The sequence below is a fragment of the Pan paniscus genome, chromosome 19, assembly GCF_029289425.2.
Source record: "Pan paniscus chromosome 19, NHGRI_mPanPan1-v2.0_pri, whole genome shotgun sequence".
Lineage (NCBI taxonomy): Eukaryota > Metazoa > Chordata > Mammalia > Primates > Hominidae > Pan > Pan paniscus.
Window position 1 is genome coordinate 15,377,223 of NC_073268.2, and position 18,343 is coordinate 15,395,565.

The following is an 18,343-nucleotide window of genomic DNA, read 5'->3' on the forward strand; positions in this document are numbered from 1 at the left end:
CTAGCTGCTTCATGTCCTGGGACCTGGCTTCTTGTCTCTGACTGTCCTGAGATGAAGCAGAGGGATTTGTGGGGAGATGGACTGTTTCCTCCTCTGTTTTGGTTCCCCAGATTCTGGCCAAGAAGGTGTACACACTCTACTCACTGGCTGTGCAGCAGCTGTCCAGACAGGACCACTATGACTTTGGCCTGCGTGCCCTCACCTCCCTTCTGCGCTATGCTGGCAAGAAGCGCCGCCTACAGCCGGATCTGACTGATGAAGAGGTAGAGCAAGGACACAGCCTTTGGACCTGACTTCCACTGTCACTGGACCTATGTCACTTCTCTCAAGTCTTTCAGACCCTTTCTTTCCTCAGATTGGGATTCCCACCTTCCCACCTCGTCCCATCCCCGTGTTGCCCGCTGCTTTGCTAATGGCTAACTGGTGTATCCATTGTTCTTGGCACGTGCCCCGAAGCCCTTTGGAGGTGAAAGGCCTAGGCCCTGCCTCCTCAAGCCTGAGTCTCTGTCTTTTCCCATTCAGGTTCTGCTGCTCTCAATGAGAGATATGAACATCGCCAAGCTCACTTCAGTTGATGCACCCCTGTTCAATGCCATCGTGCAAGATCTGTTTCCCAACATTGAGCTGCCTGTCATTGACTATGGCAAGGTATTTGTTCCTTAATACTCTCCCTGACCAGGTGCTGTGGCTCGTGGTTGTAATCCCAGCACTTTGGGAGGCCGAGGTGGGCAGACTGTTTGAGTCCAGGAGTTTGAGACTAGCCTGGGCAACATGGTGAAACCCTGTCTCTACAAAAAGTACAAAAATTAGCCAGGCATGGTGGTGCACACGAGTGTAGTCCCAGCTACTCGGGAGGCTGAGGTAGGAGGATTGCTTGAGCCCAGGAGATTGAGGCTATAATGAGCTGAGATTGTGCCTCTGCACTCCAGCCTGGGTGACAGAGCAAGACCTTGTCTCAAAAAACAAAACAAAAACAAAAAAACCGCACTCTCCCTGACCACATATGTGAATATGCATCTGGGAATAGAAAACTTGGCTTCCAGTCCTTGTTCTGCCATCTACTAGCTATGACTCTGAACAAGTCAATTGACCTCTCTTTGGACTTCCTTATCTATAAAGCAATAGACTATTCAAACATTCTGCTCTCTGACCACAACTCCCTCCTCCGCTGACCTACTCAAATGTACCTGCTCAAGTGCATCCATGCAGCAGCGCCCTGACTTCATTGAAACCTCTAGTCCGTTGCCTTTGTACTTTCTCCGTGCCCATCAGTCCTCCATGCCTCTACTTCTCACCTCATCAGGGAGTTTTGAGGAGGGGCTGCTAGAAGCCACTTGGTATCAGAGAGCAGCAGAATGGAAGAGGGAGTTTTAGAAAGCATAAGAACTTTCTTCTCTGGCAGTGTGGTAGTCTAGATACCCTGAATGATCCTTTCAATTGAAACTACTAAAATGATGGATAAAAATATAATAATAACATCCTTTTTAATGCATTGCTAAGCTGGCAAGAAAGAAAGAATTCCAGGAGTTGAGGAGGGTAGGGAGTAAAAGCAGGAACCCTGGGAGGCAGGTAAGTACCAAAGCTGGCCTTCTCCCTGAAAACTGTTGTTGATCTTAAGGCAGTGAGGATAGGAGATGAAACAACCCAAGTCTGAAGATATAACAGAAGATGCAGTGCTGCATAAACCCCAGTCCCCAAGGGGCAACACCCCCAGTAGATGGAAAAACGAGAAGTCTGAGATTTAGAAGGGTATATACAGGAAAGAAACTTGCTTGTTTTGACCTCTGATGATGGAAGAAAAAGACCAAATTTCCTTTGAGATTTCCTAACCACACACCAGCTCTCACATGGTTTCCGGTCATCATTTATCCTACTGTGTAATCAGAAAAGAAATCTCAAGCTTAGATTTTAATATTAAGTAGTTCTAGGTTGTTAGTGCCCCCAGGTGACTAGAAGAAGCAAAAGCAAATTATTTCTGGAGGAATGAAATTTCAACTCACACTTCAAAGAATTGCCACAGGTAAAAGTCCAAGAAAATGAGCAACTCATGGTCAAAAATCACAAAACACACAAGGAAACAAGAAACCATGAATGGGAGCCAGAAGAACAACAGACAGTGGAATCAGATCCATGAAAACTTACTTCAGATATTGAAACTGATAGGGGCGAGGTGCGGTGGTTCACGCCTGTCATCTCAACACTTTGGAGGCTGAGGCAAGAGGATCACTTTAGGCTAGGAGTTCAAGACCAGCCTGGGCAACATAGCAAGACCTCCATCTCTTAAAAAAAAAAAATAGCCACACATGGAGGTGTGCTCCTGTAGTCACAACTACTTTCTCCAAAAGCTACTAGAAAACGTGCTCTACTTAAACACAGGAGCACACCGTGAAAAGGACGACGGGAAACAAAAGATTTGGTGCAAGGGGGAGGCTACAGTAATCCTCAGGGTGTTGGTGAATGGAGGTCACAGGATGATGGTGGTGCACTGGGCAAAGAGAGAAGCCAATCCAGACTGGAGCAAACCTGAAGTCTTCAGGAGGACTGTTTTTTGTTTTGTTTTGTTTTGTTTTGTTTTGTTTTTTTGAGATGGAGTTTCACTCTTGTTGCCCAGGCTGGAGTGCAATGGCACAATCTTGGCTCACCGCAACCTCCACCTCCCAGGTTCAAGCGATTCTCCTGCCTCAGCCTCCCGAGTAGCTAGGATTACAGGCATGCACCACCACACCCAGCTAATTTTGTATTTTTGGTAGAGACGGGGTTTCTCCATGTTGGTCAGGCTGGTCTCGAACTCCCGACCTCAGGTGATCCGCCTGCCTCAGCCTCCCAAAGTGCTGGAATTACAGGCATGAGCCACTGCGCCGGGCCAGGAGGACTTTTTAAAGAAGAAATTGATACCCAATGTGAAAATTGTTTGAAAGATTTAGTCAACTGGTAGAGTTTGGAATTGAGTTAGAGATAAGCACATTAAAAACTAAGCAAACATGGGGGCAAAACAAAAACAAAAACAAAAACAAAACCCTAAGCAAACAGGCCGGACATGATGGCTCACACCTGTAATCCTAGCACTTTGGGAGGCATAAGCAGGTGGATTGCTTGAGGTGAGGAGTTTGAGACCAGCCTGGGCAACATGGTGAAAATGAGCCAGGTGTAATGGCTCATGCTTGTAGTCTCAGCTATTGGGAGGGCTGAGGCAGGAGGATTGTTTGAGCCCAGGAGGTGGAGATTGCAGTGGCTGAGATTGTGAGATTGTGCCACTCCAGCCTGGGTGACAGAGTGAGACCCTGTTTCCAAAAAAAAAAAAAAAAAAACCAGAACCTAAGCAAACAAAAATCACAAAAACTATTAGATCCTAGGGAAAACAAAAAAAGTTGCCCAAGGAAGGAAAAGTAACCATACATTGTTATACTGATACTTTATAATGTTTACAAGAGACCCATCTAAAGCTTAATGACAAAGGGCTGAAAGTCAAAGAATAGAAAATGATGTTTTTTCTATTATTTGATAATTATTAGTAAATAATTAGTATTAGTAAATACGAATCAAAAGAAAGCTAGGGTAGCAATATGGGACAACAGATTTTGAGCTAAAAAGCATTGCTAGAAATAGAGGGCTATTTCATAATAATAAAAGTTTCAACTCATCAGGAAGGTATAACAATTCTAGATTTTTGTGCATCTAATAATATAGCCTCAAAATAAGTAGAGCAAATTTTGCACAATTACAAGGAGAAAGAGACAAATCTAGTATCATGGTGGAGAGCTTAATATTTCTTAATTGATAGAGCAAACAGACTAAAAATCAGGATATAGAAGATTTGAAGAACACAATCAACAATCATGATTTAATGGATATCTATAGAAACTGGACTCAATAATTGGAGAATCGTACAGGCATGTTGGCTCATGCCTGTAGTCCCAGGACTTTGGGAGGCCAAGGTGGGAGGATTACCTGAGGTCAGGACTTCAAGGCTGCATTGAGCCATGACTGTACCACTGCACTCCAGCCTGGGTGACAGAGTGAGACCTCAACTCAACTCAATAAAATAAAATAAATAATTGAAGCATAACCATATTTTTCAAGCACACATAGAAAATTGTTGGACCATGTAGGAAAAGGAAAATTGATGACTATGTAAAGGCCATAAATTTGCCTCAAAAATGTCAAAGGAAGATATTCAGACCACAGTTTCTGATCACAGTGATAACTCTACTGCTATCAGGCAAAGCAGACTTTATGGCAAGAAGCAATCGTAAAGGTGAAGAGTGACATTTCATAATGATAAAAGGATCAATACACAGAAAGTTATAAGAGTTCTAAATCTGTATGCACTAAATAATATAGCTACAAAATCCATAAAAGAAACTGGACAGAACCATAAGGAGAAACACATAAATCCACAGCCCTGGTGGGAGATCTTGACTGACTTCTTTTAGGAACAGATAATGCAAACAGACCAAAAAATCCATAAAGAGATGCATTTGAATGCTTTTAACAGACAGTGACAAAATAGAAAAAGCCCGAGTGTTTGGAAATTTGGCAATACAATTCTAAATAACTAATGGATCAAAGAAGAAATTAGAGAATTTTTTTTTTTTTTTGAAATGGAGTCTCAAAAAAAAGCTCTGTTGCCCAGGCTGGAGTGCAGTGGTGAGATTTCAGCTCACTGCAACCTCCGCCTCCCAGGTTCAAGCGATTCTCGTGCCTCAGCCTCCTGAGTAGCTGGGACTACAGGCACACGCCACCACACCCGGCTAATTTTTTGTATTTTTAGTAGAGACGGGGTTTCGCCATGTTGGCCAGGCTGGTCTCGAACTCCTGACCTCAGGCGATCTGTCCGCCTCAGCCTCCCAAAGTGTTGGGATTACAGACGTGAGCCACCGCGCCTGGCTGAGAATATTTTTTAACTGAATAAGTAGAAAATGTGACATTAAACTTGTTTACGACACTAAACACATGTGCACACAGAAAACATACTAATAAAACTACTTCTCAGATAGTGGAAGGAAGTGGAATTAGTGAGGCCTGTTAGTGCAAGTAACTATCTTGTATCGATTTGAAAATATTTGGCTACATGAGCTGTGTGTTTAAAAATGGCACACTATTCTGGGGCCCATCTGTTAGGTCATGGTTCTTCAAGCATTACTTTTTAACTTAGGTAATAATGTCTTTACTATTAAATGGGCTCTTCCACCAAACTGTGAGCTCTGCAATAGGACGAAATCTATTTTGTTCCAAGCCGTATCCCTGGCAACCAGCACAGTGCTTGGCATACATTGTACAGGCTTAATAAATATTTGCTGAATAATAACAAAAAGTGTGTAGAGCTACATGTAAGACACTGTGTCAATGAGGAAACTGAGGCGTGGAGAAGTAACTTACCCAGGATCACATAGCTGGGAGCTGGGGAACCAGGCTGGCGGACTCCAGAGCCCAATCTTTCAACTCTGCAATGGGCCAGCTTCCCAGTGAGTGAACAGAGCCGGAGTGCAGAGGGCCCTGGTGCCATTTTTAACAGTTTGAACGTATTCTCTCTGGCACCGGGGAGATTTTGAAAGCCCTTTAAAGGCCTCATCCTTTTTCTTCTGCTTGCTGTGTTTTCCCTTCCCTCAGCTGCGGGAGACCGTTGAGCAGGAGATTCGAGACATGGGCCTGCAAAGCACGCCGTTCACCCTCACCAAGGTTTTCCAGTTGTATGAGACCAAGAACTCCCGCCACTCCACCATGATCGTGGGCTGCACGGGCAGTGGCAAGACTGCCTCATGGCGCATTCTGCAGGCCTCCCTGTCCTCTCTGTGCCGCGCCGGAGACCCTAACTTCAACATTGTTAGAGTACGGGGCTGGGACAGTGGAGTCAGTGGGCAGAGACTTGAGTAGTAAGAAGACAATGGAGGGTGGGGGCCAGGGAGGACCTTGCAAGGCCGGGAGAGCTGTACCTGGGACCATGGTGGCCTGGAGCGATGAGAGAAGGGACAAATGCACGTACCTAAGGGGGGTCTGGAAATAAAGAGGGGTTTTTGTCCATCAGCAGCTAAAACCCCTTCCGGTGTCATTTTCAGGAGTTCCCTTTGAACCCCAAGGCGTTGTCCCTGGGGGAACTGTATGGGGAATATGACCTCAGCACCAATGAATGGACAGATGGCATCTTGTCCAGTGTCATGCGGATGGCATGTGCAGGTATCCAGAGGATCGTGGGGTGTGGAGAGCAGACGCCTGAGTCTCCTAAGGGGGCAGGGAGTCTGGGGATAGGAAGTTCCAAGTTGGGAGAGAAATGCCTGGGGAATGCTGAAGTACAAGGGAATGTAGGCTTGTGTCTTCGAGGAGCGTGAGCGGAGGGTGCAAGGTGAGCGGCTCCCCGGTTTCCTCATCACCCACCATCTACTCAGATGAGAAACCCGACGAGAAGTGGATCCTGTTCGATGGCCCCGTGGACACACTGTGGATCGAGAGCATGAACTCCGTCATGGACGATAACAAGGTGTTGACCCTCATCAACGGCGAGCGCATCGCGATGCCGGAGCAGGTCAGGGACGCGGCTGACTCCTGGTGGCCTGCAGAGGCAGGCACCGGAGGGCATGGGCCGGGGCTGGGGAGGAGAGCCAGAAATCTCAGAGCAGGGCAGGTTCTGTGGGAGAGAGCTGAAAGGTGGATACCTGGATTCAGGGAAACCTGCAGCTGAAGAAAAAATGCTTTGCTTGCCGCGGCTGTTGAGAACGATGATAAGAAAAACACCCTCTGTTGTAAGCACTGTGTAGGCTTGGGCGGCCCTCCTCGGCTCGTTCCCACGGATGCATGAGGCAGGACCCTCGTTTGTGCACCCAGAGGTACGAATTCACGGACTGGCAAGCACACCCTTTTCCACCCACTCCAACAATGCGAGCAAGAGAGTGATTTTTCAAAAGGACAACCTTGAATAAGCTCTAGTTCCTTTTAAAGCAAACTGGGCCGGGCCGGGTGGCTCACGCCTGTAATCCTAGCACTTTGGGAGGCCAAGGTGGGCAGATCACTTGAGGTCAGGAGTTCAAGACCAGCCTGGCCAACAGGGTAAAACCCCGTCTCTAGTAAAAAATACAAAAGTTAGCTGGGTGTGGTGTTGTGCACCTGTAGTCCCAGGTACTCTGGAGGCTGAGGTGGGAGGATTGCTTGAACCTGAGAGGCGGAGGTTGCAGTCAGCCAAGATCACGCCACTGCACTCCAGCCTGGGTGACGGAGTGAGACTCTGTCTTAAAAAAAAAAAAAAAAACTGCAAATCGTTTGTGAACTTGTAGCATCCGAGTTCTGGGTGTTTTATTATTCCTGAAGGTGGGGGATGCAGAGAAAGATGAAGTTCTGACAAACGTATATCCTTAGGTGTCTCTCCTGTTTGAAGTGGAGAACCTGGCAATGGCCTCTCCGGCCACTGTATCCCGCTGCGGGATGGTCTACACTGACTACGCTGACCTGGGCTGGAAGCCCTATGTTCAGTCATGGCTGGAGAAGAGGCCAAAGGTATGAAGGGAACTGAGGAGAGGGAAAGTAACCAGGGTGGCTCCAGGACACAAGGGTGAATGAAGAGCCCCTTCTTATTCAACTCCAGGCTGAGGTGGAGCCCCTTCAACGCATGTTCGAAAAGCTCATCAACAAGATGCTGGCCTTTAAGAAGGACAACTGCAAGGAGCTGGTGCCCCTGCCCGAATACAGCGGTATCACCTCCCTCTGCAAGCTGTACTCTGCCCTGGCCACGCCAGAGAATGGGGTAAGGGGAGGACACAGACCACGGGCAGGGGCAGGGGGTGCTCACAGCCTCACCAGAACAACTTCCGGGAAACAGCGTGTCTGAGACAGGTTGAACTCCAGGCTTGAGTGGAGCAGAGACTCCAAGGGGAGGCTTCAACGACCATGGAGGCAGTGAGGGGTGTGTGTGTGCATGTCTGTGTGTGTGCACGTGTGCATTGAGCTGAAAGGTCCGACTAGGGGTTCTGAATTGAATATGTACACAATGGGGTCTCACTATAATTTCCCACCCATGCTTTGGGAGCTGAAAATAGCTCATTCCGCTCCTCACTTCTCCATCCCTTCAAAATATAAGTTTTGGCGTAGATGAGGCCCTGGGACACCATTTCTCCTAGGAGAAGCTCCCAGGCTATTCTGATGAGAGGACTTTTTAAACATTTCAGATTAATCAATATTTAAGAAAAACTGTGCTCAGTTTAGAAGTAAGGACCAAAATTTGATATCTTCTGTTGAGATTAAATCACTGCCTATAAATGGTTTGTATTGTTTTTAAAGATGTTGCTAGGTAATTAAACTATTAATATGTCATCAACAATTAAGATCTGTAGGAACATATGTCATTCCTGGTACAGTTAATGTAAATTAAAAATATGTAGATGGGGCCGGGCGCGGTGGCTCACGCCTGTAATCCCAGCACTTTGGGAGGCCGAGGTGGGTGGATCACCTGAGGTCAGGAGTTCGAGACCAGCCTGGCCAACATGGTGAAACCCTGTCTCTACTAAAAATACAAAATTAGCCAGGTGTGGTGGCACGTGCCTGTAGTCCCAGTTACTTGGGAGGCTGAGACAGGACAATCGCTTGAACTCAGGAGGCAGAGGCTGCAGTAAGCCAAGATTGTGCCACTGCACTCCAGCCTAGGCAAGACAGAGCAAGACTCTGTCTCAAAAAACAAAAACAAAAACAAAAAACCGCAGATGGACTTGCCAGGTACTGTGTGGGCAGACGGCAGTTACGAGTTATCGATGGCCCACAGATGTCAAGAAGGACGGGCTGGGTAGGGGAGGCTTCCCGCGTGAGCAGAGGGCAAGAGTGGCCTCTGCAGAAGTGCAGACACACAGGAGTCAGGCCTGGCAGGGCGGGCCGAGCTGGTGGTCTGTAGCCGGATGTGGTGGGTGGTGTTTTTGTGTAGATGCGCTTCAGCGTGGCAGAGACCCTGAGGAGAGGGCTGGACCATGAGGATGGTGAGATGGGTTGTGTGCTGAGAAAGGCTGGGAGCACAGACTAAGGATTCTGGACTGAAAATGGCAGACAATTGATTCTTAACATAATTTCCCACCTATAGGATTGAGGAATACTCTTTTTTTTTTTTTTTTTTTTTTTTTTTGAGATGGAGTCTCACTCCTTTGCCCAGGCTGGAGTGCAGTGGCACGATCTCAGCTCACCGCAACCTCCGCCTTGCAGGTTCAAGCGATTCTCCTGCCTCAGCCTCCTGAGCAGCTGGGACTACAGGTGCCTGCCACCACACCCAGCTAATTTTTTGTACTTTTAGTAGAGATGGGGTTTCACCTTGTTGGTCAAGCTGGTCTTGAACTCCTGACCTCAGGTGATCCACCCACCTCGGCCTCCCAAAGTGCTGGGATTACAGGCGTGAGCCACCGCTCCTGGCCAGGATTGAGGATTACTCTCTAAACCCAAGATCAGTATTCTGGATTGGACGCACCAAGTGTATCACATTATCTGTGGTCCTAGGTATCTTAATTCACAACCCATCCTCAAGCGCTCTCCACCCACAGGCCTGTGTCTGCTTTGCATAGTAAAGCAGACTATCCCTTTGCCAGGGATGGTTTGAAGGATGCCGAGTTTGCTGTCTGTGGTCTCCAAGAGGCCTGAGAGAGGTGGGATGGCCCCATGTGCTCCATGCGCCCAATCAGAAGAAAGACATCTGTCACGTGCCCTCTGGGCAGGGGGTTGAGAGCGTGGGCTCTAAATATGCTCTTTCCATTATTAAGTTGGTACATTTTACATTTTATCTTTTTGGAGATAGGGTCTCACTGTGTTGCCCAAGCTGAGTGCTGTGGTGTGATCTCGGCTCACTGCAGCCTCAACTTCCTGGGCTCAAACAATTCTCCTGTCTCCTGAGTAGCTGGGATCGCAGGCGTGCGCCATCACACCCAGCTAATTTTTGATTATTTCTAGAGACGGGGTCTCACTGTGTTGCCCAGGCTGGTCTCAAACTCCTGGACTCAAGTGATCCTCCTGCCTCGGCCTCTCAAAGTGCTGGGACTAGAGGCATGAGCCACCACACCAGGCCACATTTTACATTTTAATTTTTAATTACACAGATAATTGTTGAATCAAGTTCTCTTTCTGAAAATAATAATTCTTCATATAAAGCTAAAGTCCTTTTTGTTCCCCTCTCTCCTCCCAGTCCTGATCTGCTCCTCACTCCACACAAGTAACTACTGGAGTATGTTTGTGTATGTCATTCCAGACCTCTTTTTTAATTTTTTTTTTTTTTAAGAGACAGGGTCTTGCTCTGTTACCAAGGCTGGAATGGCATGATCAGGGCTCACTGCAGCCTCAACATTCTGGGCTCAAGTGATCCTCCCACCTCAGTCTCCTGAGTAGCTGAGATTACAGATGCACACCACCATGCCTGGCTTTGTTGTTGTTGTTGTTGTTGAGACAGGTTTCACTATGTTATTCAGGCTGGTCTTGAACTCCTGGCCTCAAGCAATACTCCCACCTCAGCTTCCCAAAGTGCTGGGATTACAGGCATGAGCCACCATGTCTGGCCTAGGCCTTTTTTAAAGGTACACCTTTACCTATAATACCATGGGTATCCATAGAAAATATGTTTTTTGTTTTTTTTTGTTTTTGGAGATGGAGTTTTGCTCTTGTTGCCCAGGCTGGAGCGCAGCGGTGCCATCTTGGCTCACTGCAACCTCCACCTCCTGGGTTCAAGCGATTCTCCTGCCTCAGCCTCCTGAGTAGCTGGGATTAACAGGCACCACCACACCCGGCTAATTTTTGTATTTTTAGTAGAGATGGGGTTTCACCATGTTGGCCAGGCTGGTCTCGAACTCGTGACCTCAGGTGATCCACGCGGCTCTGCCTCCCTAAGTGCTGGGATTACAGGCATGAGCCACCGTGCCTGACTGAAAATGTGGTATTTTTTTTTTAAAACTATATCATGCTATATACTGCAACATGTCCGTTAAATTAACAATATGTTTTTGAGTTCTGTATTACTACACGTAGATTCATTTCATTGCTTTAACTGCTATATACTATTCCATGATAGAACACTACATTTTATTTTTCCACTGCTCTACTGGTGAACATTTCAGTCATCTCCAGTGTTTTGCAATTACAAACAAGTCACTGTGAATGTTCCGGGACCTGTCTCCTGAGCACCCTTGGTTGCTTTTCCAGGGCAGGCCTGTTGTGGCCAGATGATGGCTGCATCTTCATGAGTTAGCAGTGAGGAAGCTCAGGGCAACTGCTGAGCTATAAGAAATTTCAGGTTTGTCTGTCTTTCAGCAGGTTGTAGATAAACATCCACATTTGGAAAACTGTGCGATTTTCCAAATAGAGCCAGGAAAGGAGGAAGACCCAGCCTTTCCACACTCTGGTGTCACGAGTCTGCCAGATGGACCCCTGGTCTCTTACAGGTGGGTCATTTCCTCTTCTCGTTCTCCATCCAGGTGAACCCAGCTGACGGCGAGAACTATGTCACCATGGTAGAGATGACATTTGTGTTCAGCATGATCTGGTCTGTGTGTGCCTCTGTGGATGAGGAGGGCCGGAAGAGGATCGACAGCTACCTCCGAGAGATCGAGGGCTCCTTTCCCAATAAGGTTGGGCACACACCTGGCTGTCCTATTTGCCCTGTTTTTCCAGACCCCCTGGGCATCCCCCATCTCAGGCTCTGCTTGGGTTTCCCTCTCTCTTTCTTCCACCCGGTGGTCTGGGGCCCGTTCTCTGGGCTGGAGAAGGCTCAAGGAAGGCTTTGGTAACCTGACCTACATGCCCTCCTTAGGACACGGTATATGAGTATTTTGTGGACCCCAGAATACGGAGTTGGACATCATTTGAGGACAAGCTCCCTAAGAGTTGGCGCTACCCTCCAAAGTAAGAGCTGGGCCTGGGTGTGAGGAGGGCATGGGGCAGCGGTAGGTGGGGGATGTGGCAAGAGAGATGGGGCCTAGAAGCAAAAATGAGCAATAGGAAGGAGAAGGTGGGTCCCAGAGAAGGGCTGCCTCTTGAGGACAGGAAGCGGGACCTAGAGGGCTTGGGACAGGGTCTCTGAGGGGAGCACATGATCCCCAGGCCCCACAGGAGGGCAGGGTGGTGATGAGACAGTGGTGACGTAGAGGGAAAGGAAGTGGGAGTTGGAAAGGAGTGGGCGGCTGGTCCTTGAGAGCCAGCCCATGCTCTTCCCTAGCGCCCCCTTCTATAAGATCATGGTGCCCACCGTCGACACTGTTCGCTACAACTACCTGGTGAGCACCTTGGTGGCCAACCAGAATCCCATTCTGCTGGTGGGTCCCGTGGGGACTGGGAAGACCTCCATCGCCCAGAGCGTTCTGCAGTCCCTGCCCTCCAGCCAGTGGTCGGTGCTCGTTGTCAACATGTCCGCACAGGTGTGTTGGGGATCCAGGGGCCAGGCTGCCGGCTCCCTTGGGATCCAAGTGCCTGCCTGACCCTCCTCTCTAAGCCCGTATTTCTCTCAGGGGACCCACACATTCATTCGGTACCTTTTCACCAGACCACATCCAATAACGTGCAGAGCATCATTGAGAGCAGGGTTGAGAAGCGAACCAAGGGTGTCTACGTGCCATTCGGGGGCAAAAGCATGATCACCTTTATGGATGACCTAAATATGCCCGCTAAGGACATGTTTGGGTCCCAGCCACCCCTGGAGCTGATCCGCCTCTGGATTGACTATGGCTTCTGGTATGACCGTACGAAGCAGACCATCAAGTACATTCGAGTAAGCCTCGCTAGAGTCTGTTCTTCAGGCCTCCGCTCCTTCTGGGATAGGCTCAGTCCCCACTCCACTGGGGCCCCAGGCTATGGTCCTGTCATCCTGGATTCCTTCCCACACAGGAGCGTCCTTCTCCATGACAGCAGTTCTCGGCTCCCCACTCACGAGCCAGGCGTCCTCCCTCAGTCCTGGCACCTTCGTGGGATTCTGAGCATATTGTTTGCCTGCTTGCTTTTTCTTTTTCTTTCCTTTCTTTCTTTCTTTCTCTCTTTTTCTTTCTTCTCTTTCTTTCTCTTTCTTTCTTTCTTTTTTTCTTTCTTTCAGATAGCATCTTGCTGTGTTGCCAAGGCTGGGGTGCCAGGTTAATTTTATGATTTTTAGTGGACACAAGGTCCCCATATGTTGGCCAGGCTGGTTTTGAACTCCTGGGCTCAAGAGATCCTCCCATCTTGGCCTCCCAAAGTGTTGGCATTACAGGCCTGAGCCATGCTTCCGGCTGCTTCTCTTTAATCAGCGGCCATCGCGGCCTGGCTCCTGGGGTTGTTTGTGTGTATATCTGGCACTCAGGGCCAAAAACTCGCCTAGTGCTATATTCATGTGTGTTTGAGAGAGAACACACACACACACGTGTATAGATATGTACAATTTTAAAAGAAGAAAAAGAGAAAAAGAAGAAAAAGAGAAAGTCTAGAAGACACAAATGTTTTTTTACTTACCTGTATTTTCTCATTTGGGTACATGGATTATAAGGATGAAATACAGACAAATGCATTCCTGGTACTAAAATAAGTTTCCCATGTCCCTTCCTTCTCTTCCCCTCCCCCTGCCCTGCCACTCCATGTTCCTCTCAACTCGCTGCATCCCGGTTCCTCTTCCCCTTTGTCCCTCCTCGCACTGTTTTCCTCCCACTCCTTTTCACCTGGCCTGTGTTGGCGCCTCTCTTGCCCTCTCCCCTCCTGCCTGTCTGCCCTCCTTGTCGCTGCTCTCTAGGAAATGTTCCTGATGGCTGCCATGGGCCCCCCTGGGGGTGGACGGACTGTCATCTCCCCAAGGCTACAGAGTCGCTTCAACATTATCAACATGACCTTCCCCACAGTGAGGACCTCATGGGGGCTGCAGGATGAGGGGAGGGTAGGAGGTGAAACGTGTCTGTCTCAGAGAAGCAGGGGCCAGATCCCAAGGGGCTGAGGCACCCCAAGCGGAGCTCCACGCAGGACGCTGGGACCATCCGTAAGGGCATGTGCTGGCTCCTGAGCTAGGAGAGCTACGGGTTGGAAGCGTACCTTCCTGGCTGTGGACAAGGAAGCCTTGTAGTCCCAATGGGCAGAGAACACAGTGAAGCCCAAGTAGACTAAGGAAGGTAGATCCTACAAAGCCCACGGCAGTGTCAGGATTAGAGCCAGGCCAGCAAGTCACTCGTCTCAGTGCAGAATTTAAGGGGGCACCCAAAAGACTCTGTAATCAGGAGAAATAATATGTTAACACTTCCTTTTTTTTTTTTTTTTTTGAGACAGGGTCTCACTCTGTTGCCCAGGCTGGAATGCAGTGGCATGATCTCAGCTCACTGCAACCTCCACTTCCCGGGTTCAAGTGATTCTCCAGCCTCAGCCTCCAGAGTAGCTGGGACTACAGGCGCCCGCCACCACGCCCAGCTAATTCTTGTATTTTCAATAGAGACAGAGTTTCGTCATGTTGCCCAGTCTGGTCTCAAACTCCGGGACTCCAGAGATCCACCAACCTCAGCCTCCCACCACACTTGGCCTCACATTTTTTTTTCCTGTCTGTGACATTTTATTGATCCTATGGAGTGGGAAGGAGAACTGGAGAAGTATGTGGGGCCAAGGGATCCCAGGGGAACAGGGAAGGTATTGAGGCTTGGCCACTAGTACTGGCGAGTCTGTAGTAATGCAATATTTTTTAAAATTAAAATTAATGCCAATAATTTATGATGAGCAAAATACCACCATTTTGAATAAATACAAAATCAGTAGAGTATAGTGCTAAGCCATATTGGAGCCTAAGGGGAAAGGAGAAATCAGTAATCCCCATCTGGTCTTTATTTAAAATGTTTGTGTTTGTTCCTCATGAATATTTTGCATTCATTTTTGTTTTTAAATACTGTGTTGGCCAGGCACGGTGGCTCCCAGCTGTAATCCCAGTACCTTAGTAGGCTGAGGCAGGTGCATCACTCGAGCCCAGGAGTTTGATATCAGCCTGAGCAACACGGGGAAACCCTGTCTCTACAAAAAAATACAAAAATTAGCCGGGTGTGGTGGTGCACACCTGTGTTCCCAGCTACTTGAGAGGCTGAGGTGGGAGGATTGCTTGAGCCCAGGAGGTCGAGGCTGCAGTGAACCATGATTGCACCATTGGACACCAGCTTGAATATATATATATATATATATATAAATATATATAATATATATATTTATTTTATATACATATATAATATATATATTTATTTTATATACATATATATATAGTGTTAAGGCTGGGCACAGTAGCTCACACCTGTAATCCCAGCACTTTGGGAGGCCAAAGCAGGTGGATTACCTGAGATCGGGAGTTTGAGATCAGCCTGACCACCATGGAGAAACCCTGTCTCTACTAAAAATACAAAAAATTAGCTGGGCGTGGTGGTGGACACCTGTAATCCCAGCTACTTGGGAGGATCAGGCAGAGAATTGCTTGAACCCAGGAGGCGGAAGTTGCAGTATAAATAAATAAATAAATAAATATAAATATGTATAAATATATAGTATAATATAACACTATATATATATAGTGTATATATATAGTGTATATATATATAGTGTTATATAATAGTATTTGTCAGTTGTCTTATTTCTGAGTTTAGGATTTTTTTTTTTTTTTTTTTTTGAGACAGAGTTTCACTCATTGCCCAAGCTGGAGTGCAGTGGCATGATCTTGGCTCACCACAACCTCTGCCTCCTGGGGTCAAGTGATTCTCCTGCCTCAGCCTCCCAAGTAGCTGGGATTAGAGGCATGTGCCACCACGCCCGGCTAATTTTATATTTTTTAGTAAAGATGGAGTTTCTCCATGTTGGTCAGGCTGGTCTCAAACTCCCGACCTCAAGTGATCTGCCCGCCTCGGCCTCCCAAAGTACTGGGATTACAGGCATGAGCCACCGTGCCCGGCCCTAGGATTTTTTTTGACACCCCCTTAAATTGTGCCCATGAGCCAAGCTCTTTATTGGCTTCCCCTCTGGCTAGAAGGCCAGGAGCCCTGGAGAGTGAGCCAGGGTCTGTTTCTAGGAGTCCCAGATCATCCGCATATTCGGCACCATGATCAATCAGAAGCTTCAGGACTTTGAGGAAGAGGTGAAGCCCATTGGGAACGTGGTGACAGAGGCCACCCTGGACATGTACAACACTGTGGTACAGCGCTTCCTGCCCACGCCCACCAAGATGCATTACCTCTTCAACCTTCGAGACATCTCCAAGGTGACTCGTGGCCTGACTTTGCCCCTTCTGCTTGGCGCAGCCTCCGTGGAGGCTTTCTCTTCTCAAACTAAGCCTTAACACTCACTAGCATGCGCACCAAAAGTCACCCCCGTGCTGAAGTGCCACACTCCCTGGCCTTACCTTTAAAACTTCTGGGCCAAGTGCGGTGGCTGACACCTTAATTCCAGCACTTTGGGAGGCCAACGCAGGCAGATTACCTGAGGTTAGGAGTTCAAGACCAGCCTGGCCAACATGGCGAAATCCTGTCTCTATTAAAAATACACACACACAAAAAAATTAGCTGGGCATGGTGGCACGCGCCTGTAGTCCCAGCTACATGGGAGGCTGAGGCAGGAGAATTGCTTGAACCTGGGAGGCAGAGGTTGCAGTGAGCTGAGATTGCACCACTGCAGTCCAGCCTTGGAGACAGAGTGAGACTCTGTCCCCCAAAAAAAAAAAAAAAAACTTCTGGAGGGAATCTTTTTGCTCCCTGGTCCCAACAGTCAGTCCTCTTCCCAGGTGTTCCAGGGCATGCTTAGAGCCAACAAGGACTTCCATGATACCAAGTCCAGCATCACACGGCTCTGGATCCATGAATGTTTCAGGTGACATGCATGTGCCCTGGCCAAACGAAGGCTTCCTCAGCCTTGCTCCCACCCCCACTTCGTTCCCAGCCTGACACTGCCTTCCCCAGGCCATTCTCCTCTTTATTCCCCGATCTCACCCCAGTCCCCTGCCCACAGAGTCTTCTCTGACCGGCTGGTTGATGCGGCAGACACAGAAGCCTTCATGGGCATCATAAGCGACAAGCTCGGCTCCTTCTTTGACCTCACATTTCATCATCTCTGTCCCAGCAAGCGTCCTCCTATCTTTGGTGAGCCAGGAGCTGTGATGACCTTGGGCTTGACACTCTTAGAACATCGGGGCTAGAAGGAGTCAGGGCATGGGGTCTGAAGTGTGGAGCCCTGTAGGGGGAGGCAAACCAGGCATTTGTGACTCTGATCCCCTCTTCCCATGGCTCAGGGGATTTCCTGAAGGAGCCCAAGGTGTATGAAGACCTCACGGATCTGACAGTGCTGAAGACAGTCATGGAGACAGCTCTAAATGAGTATAACCTGTCACCCTCTGTCGTGCCCATGCAGCTAGTGCTCTTCCGAGAGGCTATTGAACACAGTGAGCACCTGCCACGCCTATCCCCTTCCCCATCATCTCAGTGATGGGGTATGTCTAAGGAAATAGGGGTCCCTTCCCAGGTCTCCCAAATCAAGTTCCAGAAGCTGCCTTTCTCCCTGGCCCCAGATGCCCTGTGGCAGTGTGTGTTTAACAGAGAAGGTGGAGGTTAAAAGTTGAATTGCCTCCTGGGCCTTGGGCACCAACTTCTTCTCATACCTCTTGGTTCCTCTGCTTCAGTTTCAGGGGCCCCAATCCCTAGCCTAGGGCCTGGAGGTCCCCTGAGTTTGCTCAGCCAACTCATTACCCTCACACCCACCCCACCCCCAGTCACACGGATCGTGCGGGTCATTGGACAGCCTCGGGGCAACATGCTCCTGGTGGGTATCGGGGGCAGCGGACGCCAGAGTCTGGCCCGCCTGGCTTCATCCATCTGCGACTACACCACCTTCCAGATCGAGGTCACCAAACATTATCGGAAGCAGGAGTTCCGAGATGGTACGGCTGGGTTTCTGAAATGCTAGGAATAAAAGATCAGATGCATACATTCCTGCAGTGACAAGAGAGGAGAGATGGCAGCCAGATGGGCAGACATGTCTGGCCCGTGTTGGGTGTAGGATGGTGTCGCGTGTATGCTGCGGGGCGGGGAGGGTTCCTAAATCTCAGAAAAGGAATCAAGCCCAGGATGGGGAATCTGCAGTGAGTTTGTCCTCCTTCCCTCCCCCGGCCAGATATCAAGCGTCTGTATCGCCAGGCTGGGGTGGAGCTCAAGACCACGTCCTTCCTTTTTGTGGACACCCAAATAGCTGATGAGTCCTTCCTAGAGGACATCAACAACATCCTCAGCTCAGGCGAGGTGCCCAATCTCTACAAGCCTGATGAATTTGAAGAGGTAGGATTCCTTCCACACCCTTGACCAGTCGGTTCTTTGGCCTGCCTAGCTGACCCCAGAAGGACCACAGCTCCCAGAATGTGCCACTGGCACACCCCCACTGCCCACCTCAGCCC

The 18,343-nt window shown here is 48.7% G+C and overlaps 1 protein-coding gene across 2 annotated transcripts in view; it reads left to right on the forward strand.

Annotated features, from left to right (window-relative positions):
- Positions 1 to 18,343, forward strand: part of DNAH2 (dynein axonemal heavy chain 2) — a 121,779-nt gene that overhangs the window by 68,488 nt on the left and 34,948 nt on the right. For both annotated transcript variants that reach the window (XM_057300344.2, XM_055101998.2), the window contains 18 exons: positions 111 to 263; positions 523 to 648; positions 5,611 to 5,829; positions 6,057 to 6,174; positions 6,384 to 6,520; positions 7,348 to 7,485; positions 7,574 to 7,732; positions 11,418 to 11,570; positions 11,753 to 11,844; positions 12,158 to 12,356; positions 12,482 to 12,706; positions 13,691 to 13,795; positions 15,977 to 16,165; positions 16,685 to 16,770; positions 16,909 to 17,039; positions 17,189 to 17,338; positions 17,666 to 17,833; positions 18,067 to 18,227. In XM_057300344.2, the coding sequence (XP_057156327.2) occupies positions 111 to 263; positions 523 to 648; positions 5,611 to 5,829; positions 6,057 to 6,174; positions 6,384 to 6,520; positions 7,348 to 7,485; positions 7,574 to 7,732; positions 11,418 to 11,570; positions 11,753 to 11,844; positions 12,158 to 12,356; positions 12,482 to 12,706; positions 13,691 to 13,795; positions 15,977 to 16,165; positions 16,685 to 16,770; positions 16,909 to 17,039; positions 17,189 to 17,338; positions 17,666 to 17,833; positions 18,067 to 18,227 (2,709 nt within the window). The remainder of the gene's footprint in view (positions 1 to 110; positions 264 to 522; positions 649 to 5,610; positions 5,830 to 6,056; positions 6,175 to 6,383; positions 6,521 to 7,347; positions 7,486 to 7,573; positions 7,733 to 11,417; positions 11,571 to 11,752; positions 11,845 to 12,157; positions 12,357 to 12,481; positions 12,707 to 13,690; positions 13,796 to 15,976; positions 16,166 to 16,684; positions 16,771 to 16,908; positions 17,040 to 17,188; positions 17,339 to 17,665; positions 17,834 to 18,066; positions 18,228 to 18,343) is intronic.